The 15,051-nt window shown below is 43.2% G+C and overlaps 1 protein-coding gene across 3 annotated transcripts in view; it reads left to right on the top strand.

Moving 5' to 3' along the window:
• The window catches only part of bmp1a (bone morphogenetic protein 1a), a 29,468-nt gene that overhangs the window by 12,011 nt on the left and 2,406 nt on the right, over positions 1-15,051 (top strand). Inside the window, exons 3-19 of one of the 3 annotated variants that reach the window (XM_082554655.1) lie at positions 984-1,100; positions 1,575-1,692; positions 3,037-3,215; positions 3,438-3,543; positions 7,923-8,047; positions 9,702-9,817; positions 9,989-10,091; positions 10,355-10,471; positions 10,828-10,973; positions 11,087-11,282; positions 11,529-11,654; positions 12,727-12,920; positions 13,044-13,224; positions 13,342-13,467; positions 13,660-13,787; positions 14,112-14,325; positions 14,624-14,874. In XM_082554655.1, the coding sequence (XP_082410781.1) occupies positions 984-1,100; positions 1,575-1,692; positions 3,037-3,215; positions 3,438-3,543; positions 7,923-8,047; positions 9,702-9,817; positions 9,989-10,091; positions 10,355-10,471; positions 10,828-10,973; positions 11,087-11,282; positions 11,529-11,654; positions 12,727-12,920; positions 13,044-13,224; positions 13,342-13,467; positions 13,660-13,787; positions 14,112-14,325; positions 14,624-14,874 (2,543 nt within the window). Of the gene's footprint in view, positions 1-983; positions 1,101-1,574; positions 1,693-3,036; positions 3,216-3,437; positions 3,544-7,922; positions 8,048-9,701; positions 9,818-9,988; positions 10,092-10,354; positions 10,472-10,827; positions 10,974-11,086; positions 11,283-11,528; positions 11,655-12,726; positions 12,921-13,043; positions 13,468-13,659; positions 13,788-14,111; positions 14,326-14,623; positions 14,875-15,051 lie in introns of all 3 variants that reach the window. The other 2 variants (XM_082554653.1, XM_082554654.1) reach the window with 2 other exon arrangements.

Below are 15,051 nucleotides of genomic sequence, written 5' to 3'. Positions count from 1 at the left end.
ACTTCATCCCAGCGCACGCACTAAATTCACTTGGTGCATATGTTTAATGGGCTTTCTCAGAAGTTTAAGGTCATCAGACTGCTGAAGTTTTCACTCCTACAGATTTCCTCATGTTTGGAGTCACTTCTCCTTTTTTTTTTTTTTTTTTCTTTTTTTTATAGGGGATTTTGTGTGAAGTTGCAACACACCACATTATCGAGAGTCACATCATCCAGAATTATTAATAATAATTCTGGATGATGTTACAAATACAAGAAAAACCCCCTGATGGTGTTTGCCGCAGGAATTTAATTGTTTTTTTGCTCAATTACGTATAAATCATTGGCACCTTTTGTTTGTTGTTTCTACAAGTTAAATTGGTGTCCTAACGTAGAATGCAAGATCCCAATTAAAACCACAGCAGTAACTGCTTCATCAGATAAATCATTTCCATCTGTATTTCTGCAAATATGCATCATTTAATAGATCGACTGACTAAGCCTACATCCACTTGTGGCTTATTCATCACATGCACTTTGAGCTCATGCTTGTTCTGCAAGTTTATCAAAGTTGAGGTTCGCATAAGGATGTTTCTTTAATAATAATAATAATAACCAGGTTTAGGTGGGGGCTTAGTCTGTATGGTGGCATTTATGTGAGGATGAGTGACATTAAAATTAATTTGAAAGAAGAAAAGACTCGGCTTTAATAAAAATCCATTCAGCGCACAACGAGAAGTACAGTGTTATTTGAACTGTCTCTTTGATGGAATTAATGTAATTACTTAAATTAGTTTTTTAATAACCAGCCAACATTAATATAACCGGCTTCAAGCCTTGAAGAAAGCCCTTTGGTTTTTGCAAATAAAAAAATGGAATCTATTAAGTAGAAGCATAGCTTGTTATCTCTTTGTGCCAATGTTGGAGGAACGGCTGGGGGTTTTTTTCACCCAGGAATGCTCTGAGTGATCTTTATTTTGTCTCGTGGTTGGTTCAAATCCTCAGGCTCAAACAGTCAAAGCAGGCAAGGTGCACGGCGCAGGAAAAGAGCTGCCACATCCAGACCGGAGCGCATTTGGCCCGACGGCGTCATCCCTTATGTCATCAGTGGAAACTTTAGTGGTAAGTAACATGTAATGTGCTCACGTGTGACCAGATGTGGTAAACATAATTAGCATCATTCATTCCCATTTAAAGTCACAAATCACGGTAAACTATAATCTGTAAAACAATACTAGATGTCTGCAAAGTAAAGTACGTGGTACCCTTCATAGTGTTTTGCTTCTAGAAATAACCGTATTTACTTCTGAGGTCTTGTGCGATCTTGTTACATCGCCTAAAAAATTGTATGCTTGTAGTTGTGCAATTTATTAAAAAGCAAACCAAATATTGAATTCTTGACATGATAAATATAACATTTTGGGACTCTTTAAATTGCGTGTGTGTGATGGTGGTTAACGATGAGAAAGGCACATTTTGAACTTGGTATGACTTTACTTTTAAGCCTCGTCTGTTCACTGTGTTTCTATTCATCTCCATTCTTCCATGAAATGCTGTTGGAGTGTGTTTTCTCACCCTCTCCGACTTCCCTTTCAGGCAGCCAGCGGGCTATATTCCGCCAAGCCATGCGGCACTGGGAGAAGCACACCTGTGTGACCTTTATTGAGAAGACGACTGAGGAAAGCTATATTGTTTTCACCTACCGACCATGTGGGTGAGTCAGTGGGGTTTTAAGCTCCCACGTGTACAGTAGGAGCTGAACAATGGCCTGTTTCTGTTCAGTGTCTGCAGCTAATTATTTAGCGCCCTAATGCTTTTCCTTGCTTCTTGCTCAGCAGAGTTTCTCCATTGTTCATCCTCTCCTTGCAGTCTCTCTGCAGTCAGTAGGAATTGTTTTGGGTTTGGGTGTTTTGTTTTGTTTTTCTGCCCCCCTGCCAGCCCTTAAAGCGCAAACCATTCGGTGGGCAGGAATTTCCTGTGCCTGATCATCACACTGCATCAGTCACTGAGTGCTTAAATCATACCCGGTGTGCAGGACAGGGCACGAGGGAGAGACTTCCTTTGCCTGTTTGCTGCACTCTGCTGAAAGTCGGGCTCGGTGTCCACTCAGCATTTCTCTTTAAACAGATACGCAGGGGAAGTGCTGGTGGTGGCTCTCGTTGCTAAGCGACTATTGACAACCTGTTTGGATGTGCAGGGCTCTTTCTTTGTAAGCCGTCGTGAAACAGTTTTTCATTAAAACATTTGGTGTTGAAGAATGCAAATCCATTTAGGATTTTGAGAAAAGGAAGTCAGAGTTGTTAAAGAGGTTTCCAGGGAACACATCAACCTCTCAGATTTAGTCCACAAGCCGGATACCATCATGTCATTACTCAAATGTACCCCTCCTGCTGATTTATATCATTCAGTACCAACAGGAAAAAGGATGCAACTCATGAAACTTTTTCTAGCCAACTGTTAAAAGCCATTTTTAGCCCAGTTGCTGGCCTCTGGAGCAACAACGATGACATTATCCGCACAGGCAGCAGCGGTTAGCAGTGGGAACGCTTGACTCTGCTGCATATTCAGCAGGCCCCCATCTGTCCTGTGCAAAGTTCAAGGCGTGTCTCAGGAGAGCCTGACTTGGCTCGCTGTAATTAGAGAGCGGCTGTCTGGCCCACAGGGCCATTATGTGTGTGCCCATCCTGCAGGCTCCCACACTCAACCTTTCATGTCACATCGAGATGGAGCGCTGCAGCCAGCTTCCTCAGTTACTCTCAGCGTTTCCACTAGCAGACAGCTGAATGAATGTCACTCCTGTATGTGTCGACTATAAAACAGAGCAGAGATTCTGAGGTGATTTCTTTTCTAGTTTTATTATATACATAAGCAGCATGTTGAGATAGATAGAGTCAGAGATGCATTCCTTTTTCTCTCTTTGCTAACCTCGTTTTTTTCCACTCACTACTTTTTTTCTTTCTTTTTTTTAAATGAAGTGAAGCATAAAGTCTAGTCTCTGTGTTTTGACTTACACACTGCCTGCCTGTGTTTCCATGTGTGTCTGCCTGCTGATTCATAGGTGTTGCTCCTATGTGGGTCGCCGCGGAGGGGGCCCCCAGGCCATATCCATAGGGAAAAACTGTGACAAGTTTGGCATTGTGGTGCACGAATTAGGTCATGTTATTGGGTTCTGGCACGAACACACACGACCCGACCGAGATGATCACGTCAGCATTATCAGGGACAACATTCAACCAGGTAAGACCTCAGGTTTCTCCGAGATCCCCCAGCAATAATGTGTGTAAGTGAAAGACGGAGACAGAGAGTTAGATAAAATATTAAGAGTCACACATTTATTCACACACTCTGAGCTAAGAATAAAACGCCACAAACTTGCAGAAGTGTTTTCATGAACCTAATCCTGAGAGTCTATATTTACGCCTGACGTAAGGGTTCGGTCTGAATTTTTCTCTTTTACAGGACAGGAATATAACTTTTTGAAGATGGAGCCAGGAGAGGTGGACTCTTTAGGAGAAGTCTATGACTTTGACAGTATCATGCATTACGCCAGGAATACATTCTCCAGGTAGGAGCCAAACCCAAAGTTCAACTCCATAAGCCCCAGACATGAGAACTAGTCTAAGAGCGAGTCAGACTGAACCATTTCCAACTTTGGTCTCATCTCGTTTTCCATTTCCATGTTTCATGACTGCACTGGTGTGTAATGCTCCAGGTTTGTGTCTGCGAGCAGCCGCTCAGTAATGTGGCACAAATCCCAATTCTTGTAGGAAGAAATAAATTAAAAAAAAACACGTATTTACTTCTTTACTAGAAAGTCCAGTAGAGATCAGTGCAGCTGTACAAGCTCATCATATTAAACTCTATATTAAATGTACACACCAGACCAGCACATGCAACCTGATCTACAGAAATCTACAGCAGTGGCATATTTGTTCTTAACAAGAAATTGCTAAAAAATTTCAAAGCTTGCTGTTGATTTAGTGTCTTTTGTCACTAAGTGCAAAAATAAACCGATTTCTACCCGATATCTTTTGGCATGACATTTTAAAAGAAATAAATTAATAAATCCTCACATTGCATTGAGCCTAAAGTCAACTGGAGAAGTAGTACTATGATTTTTAAGTGATATTTGGACAAGGTTAGGTTACCTGCTGGTGTACTGGGAGTCATATATCAGGTAAATGGAGGAAACTAAGAAGAACTTGGATGCCAGGTTCCATTTCAGACCGTGACTGGGTCTCTTTGGACTGGTCTGTGGTCTTTGTTTATAGGGTTTACCTGTAAACGGTATCATTTACACTTCTCGCTTTAATTTTGGCATTTGCCGGATTAGCAGTATGACAATAGACACATTGTAACTCTAAATAAGAAAAGTGAGATGTGAATTTTTGCAGGCGTAGTAAAAGTGTTTGTCTGGGATATACTCGCTCTTTCACACTGCCTGTTTTAAATTAAGGCTCCTTTGTTTGGTTCCTGCTGTTTTTTCCTGCAGTAGCAGCCCCAATAAAGCAGCTAGCTCAGCAACAGTAGCCCTGCCTCATCACAACAGCATTTATGGACACCACCTTCAAGGTTGTGTGAAGCTTCTCGTAAAGGGTTTCATCCATAAACCACCTCATTATGGTCCTAAGAGTTCTTTGAAAAGATTTTCATGGTGGGACAAATGATGTCACCCAAGGTTACTGCAGAGACCTATATTCTGGAGTGGAACATTTTGGCATCTTCACAGCACTTTGGTGTTATGACTACCTCCAAACTGAATGTCTTCACACACCTAGCAGCATTTTTTTAATCCCTAAATAATCTACATAGGATAAAAAATGCAAATGTTTTCCTTTTTAATGCTTTACAAACTAAATAGTCACATGATTTGAAATTTGTGCGTCATAGACTTGGGACAGTAACGTCAGTACAAAGAACTGCAGAGGACCAGCTGAAATTTTGGCATTAAATCTTCCAGAAACTTGTTGCTTAGAAAAACATGCGCTTGTAAAAGAGGAACTGTTTGTATTCTTAGTGATACTTAAATTTGTCATCGGCTGACCTCATTCTTCACTCCCTGTTGTATTCTATGGGAAGGCCTGCCAGATGTTGTGCTGTTGCTTAGCACATCACTGGTTAGCTACAGTGTTGGATGAAGGATCCATCTAAGGCGGGTGGGGGGAAAAAAAGGTACATGACTAACACAAGGCAGCCTGGTTTCTTGACCTAGTCATCAGGGACTGTGGTTAATTTCAAGTATTTTTACCATCTGGATGACTACAAAGCCAGAATAGAGGAACTAGGAGTATTTGACTCTTTCAGCTGCTGATTCATTATTGTAATTACAAAAGCAGCACTACACTCACTGCAAGTGGCTTCAAGACAACTTGGCAGTATATGTTAAATTATTTTTGAAAGCTGTTACAACCCAGGTTTGCAGGCATGTGAATATCATGGCCATCTCCTAATGTCATGTGCGGGATATGATACTAGTTTAGTGTGTAGAACTGTCCCTCCATCTACCAGACAGCCTTCAGTCACTCAGTATGGGTGTAAATTGATCTCTGGGCACCTAAAGTTAAAGCAAAAAAAACAAGTAAGCGCAGACTATAATCATTACTACCTCCGCCTGATATAAGAACCAGCTGTTAGCCCTTCCCTCAGCTTTGCACATGCATATATTTTTATATTTCCCACCACTGGCTCTCCCATGCCCGAGGTTACAGTCTAAGAGTTGTGGCCTCTTCCCAGATAGCTGCCATGCTCTCGCAACAAACAGACAGTGGGGAGTAAATCTTTGTCTAAACAGAGGCTGAGGCTGGATGTAGGCCAGTATGCAGAAATTCCTGCCTGGCCCCGTGCATCCAAACTGTAGGTTGTTAATGCACTTCACGCCGAGCGGAGATGAATTACTGCTGCTTTTCCAGTGTTTGTTAGTGTACAGAAAAAGACTGCAGAACAGAGACAAAGGGGAAGAGAGACATTTGTACTCCTTCTCCATGCAAACAACAAACTTTTGTCTTGTCTTAGCTTCCAGGTTTACAGGAAACAAAGCCCACTACTTCCATGGAATTGAGGTTTTAAAGAGGGAATGGTTTTTATCTTGTATTGGATTTCAGTCAGGTCAGCACATGTCCATTTAGCTGTGGTCACTCCCAGGTCATCATTTGGACTTAGGCTCTTAATCTTATAAATTTGCAGTATGTTCTACAGCTGGCTGCACAATGGGGTATATTTATGTGAGGTAATCCACCCTGATCTGTTTTCAGTCCAACTCTGACTCTGTTCCTATACAAACTCCTCTGATCCAAAAAGGCTGCTTAGAAATGAGAAGCGGTGGCTGTCACTGCCGGGGAATGTTTCACAGAGCTGTATTAGCAGACGAGGGGCTCCTGTTGGCTTTTCACAAGTCATTCCAAGCACTTTCTCTTCAGCGCTGATTGGCTGATTTACCTGTGCCAGTGTCATTCTTTGTCGGTCCATTGTTGGCCGGTGTGTTTGCTCTGTGTTTTACAGTAAATCACCGTGGGAAGCCAGGGCCTTTGCCGCGGGTGTTGTTCGGAAGATTTCATGGCCTGTCTTGATGTTTTGCCGTGTCTCCTGGGGACAAGCAGGGCTGATCCCTTGCTTTTTGTCTCGGGTGTGTTACCCGACCCATGGCTCTGCCTTCCCCCTCCTTTTGCTCGAGAGATTTTTTTTTTTTTTTTTTTTTTTAGGACGAGTGTGTGGAGCAGTGCCAGCTCAAATAGAGATCTGCCAGTGTCCCCTTTTGTCTTTTCTGACACCGACTGGAGTGGCATTGTTTTGTTTTAATTTTTTTTTTTTTCTTCAGCAGCCAGCATACGGGCTCCTGGAAGCTCGCAGACAGGCAGAGCCTAAACTGTTAGCTCAGGCTGCTCTGTTTGCACATGCCTGGCGTTGATAGGCATGTCACCATGGGAACAGCCAGGGAGCCAGACCATTTCTTGCCAATACTTACAGAAAAATGAAGATGATAAACTAGCAAAGTGTCAAGTGAGGCAGCTTTGTAAAAAGGAGTCTTTCTGGACTAACTGTTCTGTCCTGTCTCATTTTTAACATTTGCAGATGTTTTATCTAATTTTATTTATCTTTATAGTTTTCATTTTGGATGTTTATCAAGAATGTGGCTGATGTTCATTTCCCTGCCTCCGCGGCTTATGGAATTTATTTTGAACTCCCAGTAACTCTGGAGAAGGGCTTAAGCTCTTAGTTTTGGGTTTATTGTGTGTGTGTGTGTGTGTGTGTGTGTGTGTGTGTGTGTGTGTGTGTGTGTGTGTGTGTGTGTGTGTGTGTGTGTGTGTGTGTGTGTGTGTGTGTGTGTGTGTGTGTGTGTGTGTGTGTGTGTGTGTGTGCAAAGGATGATATCTGAGCATTAACCTCTGAAATGGACTGTGTGACCTCAACCTTAAAGAAAGACTGAAATTCAACAGCAGTCCCATATCAAAGAGATGAGTAGATCTGAAAGAACTGCAGAGTAGCACCAGATGCAGGGAGATTCAAAGCCCAGGCGCACACATGTGGACACTGAACGTTCAGTATGCTGAGTAAAAGTGCAGGAAACATTTTCAGATGGTATCGTAATTTTAATGAACCTCATTAGAGAGTGAGCAAGGGTCAAACAGTAAAGTATGTCAAAGCATATACTGACTGGTTACGCTATCAAAAGTGGGGATATTCATAGATAAGAGGTTTGATGTTCATCTTAATTAGGTCGTTTCTTACTGTACAAGCAGCTGGGTCTTTATCTTAATGAAAACCCTCTTGTGTCCACATGGGTGTGGGTGAGCAACAGCTGGTTAAAGACAAATAAATTCTGATGGCATCTCATTACAAGCCTTTTACTTTTTTCTGATATCCTGCAGACTGCAGGAGGGTGCGCATGCAGTTGGGGTTTTATGCAACATTAACATCAGTCTCTCTCTTTCTCTCTCTGAATTACAGAGGCATCTTCCTGGACACCATCCTGCCACGCTACGATGTGAACGGCGTGCGACCACCCATTGGCCAAAGAACCAGACTTAGCAAAGGGGATATTGCACAGGCACGCAAACTCTACAAGTGCTCCAGTAAGGCCAAAATGACAGCTCTTGTCTGCTATGGGGTTTTTCTTGTCTATTTTTGAACGTATGCATAGCACAACCCTGAGAAAGAAGGAAAGAGAGGAAGAGAGAGGTCTGTAACTTCTCCTGGCCTCCGCAGATGCAGCTTACGCTGTGCACATCGGCGATTGATGTGGTGCGGTTCCTTAGCTATAGCGTACCAGACTCCCAAGCAGGGAGGAGTGTAAACACTACCCAGGGACAGGAAGTTAGTCAGTCTGTTTTCCCAGATAGATGCAAAAGAACAGCTGTTCTTCTAAAGACAATAACCGAAATGACTGTACAAGCTGTGATGTGCAGACACGCGTGTTTACTCCCAACAATGTAAACCACGTGGCTATACACTAAGGAGAGTTATGTAATCCTGGTACTTTTCTGAAGCTCTCTGTGTGTTTATGCTTCCAGAGGAGAGAGAATCTGATGCTGTTGAAGTAAACACAATTTATAGCATTAGCAGATGTACGTTGAAGAGCAGCCTTCTGCTGAATGCATTTGGTGTCAGACAGTTAATTGCAGGTAAAGCTGGGACAGCTGAGCAGTCAGTTTCAATGAGTAAACATAGTGCTTGGTCACCACAGTGGATCATCCAGTGTGGTTTCAGGGCAGAGGTGGAAGTTTTAAATATATCTACGTGCATCACTGCAAGTGCTCTGTCTCTTTCATCATGGCAATCGCTGTCTCCTGAGGAAGACTGGATGATGTGGCACGTGCTGTGGGGGGATGAGGTAGTGAGTCTCTCCATGTGTTCTTGGAAAAAACAAAAAATTCTTAAAGAGCCATGGATCTCCCATTCATGCAGCATTCCTAGGAGTGTTTGTCATCCCAAATGTGTGTTGGTTAATGGCTCAGGATTGGCAGAGCTCCGCACAAAGCGTTATTTCACACAGCTTGAAGCTCGGGGCTCGTCGGTTTCTCGCTTTGAACGCAAACAGGCAAGGAGAGTGTTTTCTTAACTCTTACTAAATGAAGTTCAAGGTAAAAGAACAAAAACCCAAGGGTGATTGTAAATGCTTACACGCCACCCAAGACGGACAGCTGAAGATGCCAATCTAGCCTTCTATTATTTCCTCGTGCCTTAATCAAAGGCATCTTTCCCCCAGTTGGCTGGAGCCTCACGCACTCATTCTTCTAGGCTGCATATTGTTTTGGACTCAGTCATCGCACACTTAGTTTTGCCAATCAAACTAAAGGTTGTTTCTGTTTTGTTTTTTGTTTTTTTTCACTGGCAACACGTACATAATGCATCACATCCTCCAGAGGGCCGGGTTATTTATAGTGGGCCAGGTTTATTTTCAGAAGATGCTCAGAGAAAGTGTCTCACACTCTCTTGTTTCCTTTGTGTGATCATCATCTGGAGTAGGTGGGGGAGGGGATGGGTGAGATGAGGGGTTGTGGCTGAATATTATCAGCAGATGTGCCTTTGAACATGAAAGCACTGCCCTTTTCTTCACATTGAGTGTTATAATTCCAGCATCAAGCATCTGTCTCCGCAGCCGCAAGTTTCAGAGGATCTACTTCAGAGCTGTTGTGTTTTTTTTAGTAGCTTAGGTGATTTCAGACAGAGACTGACTGGCAGAGCATCGGGTCTGATGTGCAGTTGTGCGTTTGTCTCTGTGCACAGGATGTGGAGACAGCCTGCAGGACAGCAGCGGGAATTTTTCCTCTCCTGGATTCCCAAATGGATACTCGGCCTACATGCACTGCATCTGGAGAATATCAGTCACACCGGGGGAAAAGGTACGAGCTTACGGAAAGTGTCTGATCTTTGCTTAAAGGCACCTCAAATCAAATCTCTGGCTCCTTCATGTTGATGCAGTTTATTGGTTTCATCATATTTATCTGAGATTTAGCAATATGTGACCTTTGCCCCCTGCTGTCCCAATAATGGGTTTTTATTTTTTTATTAAGATCATTTTGAACTTCACCTCCATGGATTTGTACAGGAGTCACTTGTGTTGGTATGACCACGTGGAGATCAGAGATGGATACTGGAGGAAGGCACCACTTAAAGGTCAGTTTTAAATGAATTCAGAGAGCAGCTAACGAACAACAAACCTCCAGATGTCTCCTGGTCAACTTTTGTGTAAGGGAAAAAAAATTTAAAGACATTCAGTTTCAGAAAACAACTGCTGCAAGTGAAAGCTGGGTGCAGTCTTTGGTGGATGCAGTGTGCTTCGTGTGAAGTTCTGTAGAGCTCTGGAGACAGATTTCTGCCAGTACTGCGGATGTTGTGAGGTTCAAATGTTTGATTTTATGTTTTCACCTGTGACCCAGGTCGTTTCTGTGGCGATAAGCTGCCCGAGCCGATCATCTCCATTGACAGCCGCCTGTGGATTGAGTTCCGCAGCAGCAGTAACTGGGTGGGAAAAGGTTTCTCTGCTGTTTATGAAGGTGAGCACTCATTTTCTTCCATGCATGCTGAACGCAGGGTCGGATCACACATCCAACAATATGTGTAGAGGCTGTAGCAAAAAAACCCCCAAAACAACCCTTTTTGGCTCTCCTACTGCTGATGTGTCAGGCATTTTATGCTGCATTAATCAGATCTTGGCCAGGTTTCACATTCAGCTCTATTGTTTGCAGACCGTGCAAAGGGATGATGTATGTGTGTGAGTGTGAAGGCATTCAGTTAATCCCCAATGCATAAATCAGTGAATCAGCAGTGAGCACCTTATTTTTTTTCCAAATGAAAATACTGATGATATAGCAATGAAATAGCTCAGTGTTGTTTTTACTGTCACATGCAGCCATCTGTGGCGGGGAGGTGAAGAAGGACAATGGCCAGATCCAGTCTCCCAACTACCCCGATGACTACAGGCCAAACAAAGTGTGCGTGTGGAAGATTTCTGTCGCTCAGGGCTTCCACGTAGGCCTCACCTTCCAGTCTTTTGAGGTAAGACACCAATGCATTTTTAATGTTTTTAACAGAATAGTGTTCATGCTTTCTTCTGGATTTCATGACTAATTTTTCCCCTTTTTGACACCAAATCTTCTGCTTTTCTTTAGATTGAGAGACACGACAGCTGTGCATATGACTATCTAGAAGTGCGCGATGGGATTTCTGAAAACAGCCCTCTGCTGGGCCGCTTCTGCGGCTATGACAAGCCAGATGACATAAAAACGAGCTCAAACCATCTGTGGATGAAATTTGTCTCAGATGGCTCTGTCAACAAGGCCGGCTTTGCTGCAAACTTCTTCAAAGGTGAACTTTTTAAGTGCTGACAACATCTAGGAGAGAATGTCAGCATCTGAATTAAAGCATGTTCCAACATTCACTCTGTAGGTCATGACCTTTTTAAATTTTCTTTCATATATCCTTGTTCTTCTTGCACCTTTGCGTTCTGTGCGACCCTCTTTGCCCGACTCTGCTGTTGTTTTGGAGGGTTTTCTCTCGTAAGCCACTGAGCCAGGGGGGCCAGCTAAAAGGGCCATATCTTTGTGTGTTCAGAGATGGATGAGTGCTCCAAGCCGGACAACGGTCGCTGTGAGCAACGCTGTGTCAACACACTAGGCAGCTACAAGTGTGCCTGTGACCCAGGCTATGAGCTGGCTGCTGACAAGCGCAGCTGTGAGGGTAAGTACAGGGAGAAAAGTCACCAGCCCTGCTCACCATGTCATTTACATGCTAAAGCACTTTACACAGTTAGCCACCCAAATACAATAAGTACAGTCAGTCCTGCTCCTAACAGCCAGCATTAATAGTGGTGCTGGCCAGCCACGGCCTTTTCTGATTTGTGTTACAACAATGAAAGCTTTATTTTACCTCAAATTATATGTTGTTGTTTAAGACCCAACTGCTAGCACACACAGCTGCACAACATTACCATTTAATCCCTTTCTGCCTCTACAGGAAGTCAGCCAGCTACCCATCTCTTTGCTGTGTGTACAAATATTTCGCTGATGTTGAATTAACGGGGCCTGAAATTAAAGACGGACACATTAAAATGAATTAAAAATGCACATAACTGAATGTAGTTCTCTTATTAATGTGTTAATATTAAAATAATGCATATTAGAAAGGATATACATTCATGGTGTACGTGCAATATTTCCACATGAAGCTTGCAGACAGTTTTTTTTTGTTTTGTTTTGTTTTTTTAGCACTAACCCCCTGTTATGTTTTAGATGACTGATGCACTCGTATACGCAAATATTCAATTTCTTGCTTCAGTAAACTTCAGGGTTCAGGCTTTACATGGTTAAAATACATTTTTTATATTTTAAACCTGCGTTTAAATTGAGTTAAAATGATCCCTAAAACCTGTGCTTATATAGATATCTGTTAGATATTGTGCACTATTATTATTTCTGGATTTCGACACAGTCCATGTGTCAGCACAGCTTTTTATTTTACTTAGTTAATGACTGACGGAATTAACTAAGAATAGCCAAGTGATCTAATGAGTATCACCAGCTGCTGCTGTTGTGTTATATCCTGCGTTGCTACTACAAAGCTTTGGCAGAAAGGTCAGGCAGTAATCACATTTTTCCGAGGGTTGTTATGTTCAAAGGAAATCTCAGATGGCAGCGTAACATTTGGAACCAATCCTTGAGAAATATACAGTGATATCATGTATTTATTTATTTTTGTGTGTGGACACCTGCACGCATATCAAGCTGCTTATTTTTCTGTCTTTTGTGTCCAGCTGCTTGTGGAGGTTTCATCACCAAGCTGAACGGTTCGATAACCAGTCCAGGCTGGCCCCGAGAGTACCCCCCAAACAAGAACTGCATCTGGCAGCTGGTTGCCCCCACGCAGTACCGTATCACTCTGCTCTTTGACGTCTTCGAGACTGAGGGCAATGATGTGAGATTTGGGGTTATGTTAAATGAACAATGGGTGGGTTTGTTCTATACTTTTGCTCCTTGTCACTGCGACGCATCTCTCCTTAATCATAGCAAATGAAGCATTTCTCTCCTCCTTGAGTTTTGTAATTTAAACCAAATAACACGTCCTGTGCAGGTTTGTAAGTACGACTACGTGGAGGTACGCAGCGGGCTGTCGGCCGACTCGAAGCTACACGGGAAGTTCTGTGGGGCAGAGAAACCAGAAGCTATCACTTCGCAGTACAACAACATGCGCATCGAGTTCAAATCCGACAACACGGTGTCCAAAAAGGGATTTAAAGCGCAGTTCTTCTCAGGTAAGTCTTCTGGCAGGGTTCTGCACGGTCTCTGCTTTCACTCACTCAGATCTGCAACCTGTCAAGTCTTCAAAGCGAGCAGTCGTCAGCGTTGTTGTGTCCTCTGTGGTCCTGCAGATAAGGACGAGTGCTCCAAGGAGAACGGTGGCTGTCAGCATGAGTGCGTCAACACCTTTGGGAGCTACAGCTGTCAGTGTAGGAGTGGTTTTGTGCTGCATGAGAACAGACACGACTGCAAAGAAGGTATTGCACATAACATTTTTTGTCTTTTGTCTTTTTGAATAGATCTATCTACTCGTCTTCTTCTTAGATTTTGGTGAGAGCGATAAACAGTCTGAGTGCAGTGCTTGAGCCCATTGTAGATTAGCCTGACGCAGAGCACCGTGTCGACATTTTATCTCTTTCTTTCTTTCTTTCTTTTTTTTTTTTTTGCAGCTGGTTGTGATCACACTGTGAATAGTGTGAGCGGCATTATTACCAGCCCCAACTGGCCAGATAAATACCCCAGCAAAAAGGCATGCACCTGGGTGCTCACCACCACTCCAGGTCACCGCATCAAAATCGTACGTGCCACAACCTCCTGCTTGTCAGTCATTTATTTATTTGTTAGCAGCTTTATCTGCATAATTGAATTGCTAAATCCGCTGAGGACATCTGTGTTTACTGTGCTCATGTCAGAAACTGTTATGGCCTTCCTAATGATGATGTGTGGCTCCCCCTTCTGTTATTATTTTTGCATTTTTGCCCACTGTGCCACAGATATAGAGTCTGTTATTTGCTGAAACAATGTCGTGCGTTGATATTCCCTTACTATCTCGCTAAAAGACAAAGGGCTTTAATGTCTAAGCCTTATCATTCGAGTTGATCTTCCTCTTCATTTCTAACAGGCCTTCAATGAGATTGACATGGAGGCCCACCTGGAGTGTGCCTATGACCACATTGACATTTATGACGGGCGCGATGGAAAAGCGCAGAAACTGGGTCGTTTCTGTGGGACTAAGAAGCCTCCACCCATCACATCCAGCGGCAACAAGTTGTTCATTCGCTTCTTCTCTGATAACTCTGTGCAGAAAAAAGGCTTTGAGGCTTCCCATACTGCGGGTGAGAGTTATATTACAGCATTCAGGGGTTTTTCTCCTAAAAAAAACAGTGTACAGTTTCTCATCGGTTTTTGTTATTTTTAAGTCAATTAGTCATATCAAACCTCATGAAGGGCTTTAGATGTTCTTCCAGGATTTGTAGGTCAATGTTCACCACCCTGTCTCAAAATGGGATGATTCAGACCATGTTCTCCTTTTGTAACAGGATGGCTCTAGACACAAAAGCACAGCTGGCCCTGATTCCCATCAGCCCACTTCTTTTTCTCTGCAAAAATGCTTAACTCAACTTTTCTGTTCAGAGTGTGGAGGTCAACTAAAGGCGGAAGTCAAAACCAAGGACCTGTTCTCCCATGCCCAGTTTGGAGACAATAACTACCCCGGAGCCTCTGACTGCGAGTGGGTGATTTCGGCGGAGAAAGGCTACGGCGTGGAGCTCATCTTCCAGACCTTTGAGATCGAAGAAGAGGCGGACTGCGGCTACGATTACATGGAGCTCTTCGATGGCCCTGACACAAAGTCTCCACGGCTGGGACGTTACTGTGGCTCAGGGGTAAGAACATTATCCAATAATTCTCTGAGATTCTTTTTTGGGTAACTCCTTCTGCAGAGAAGCACCGTGACTGCCCGGATGTAATTATCAGGGAGTTGTTGGAATTATTAATCCTGTCAAAACTGATCCTGTCGCCTGTAATGGGGTGACTTTTCTGACCCGGCCTGGGGATTTTGA

This window comes from Aulonocara stuartgranti, assembly GCF_965226115.1.
Source record: "Aulonocara stuartgranti genome assembly, chromosome: 12".
Lineage (NCBI taxonomy): Eukaryota > Metazoa > Chordata > Actinopteri > Cichliformes > Cichlidae > Aulonocara > Aulonocara stuartgranti.
Note: the sequence above shows the minus strand (reverse complement) of the source record. Positions and strands in the feature narration are given on the sequence as shown.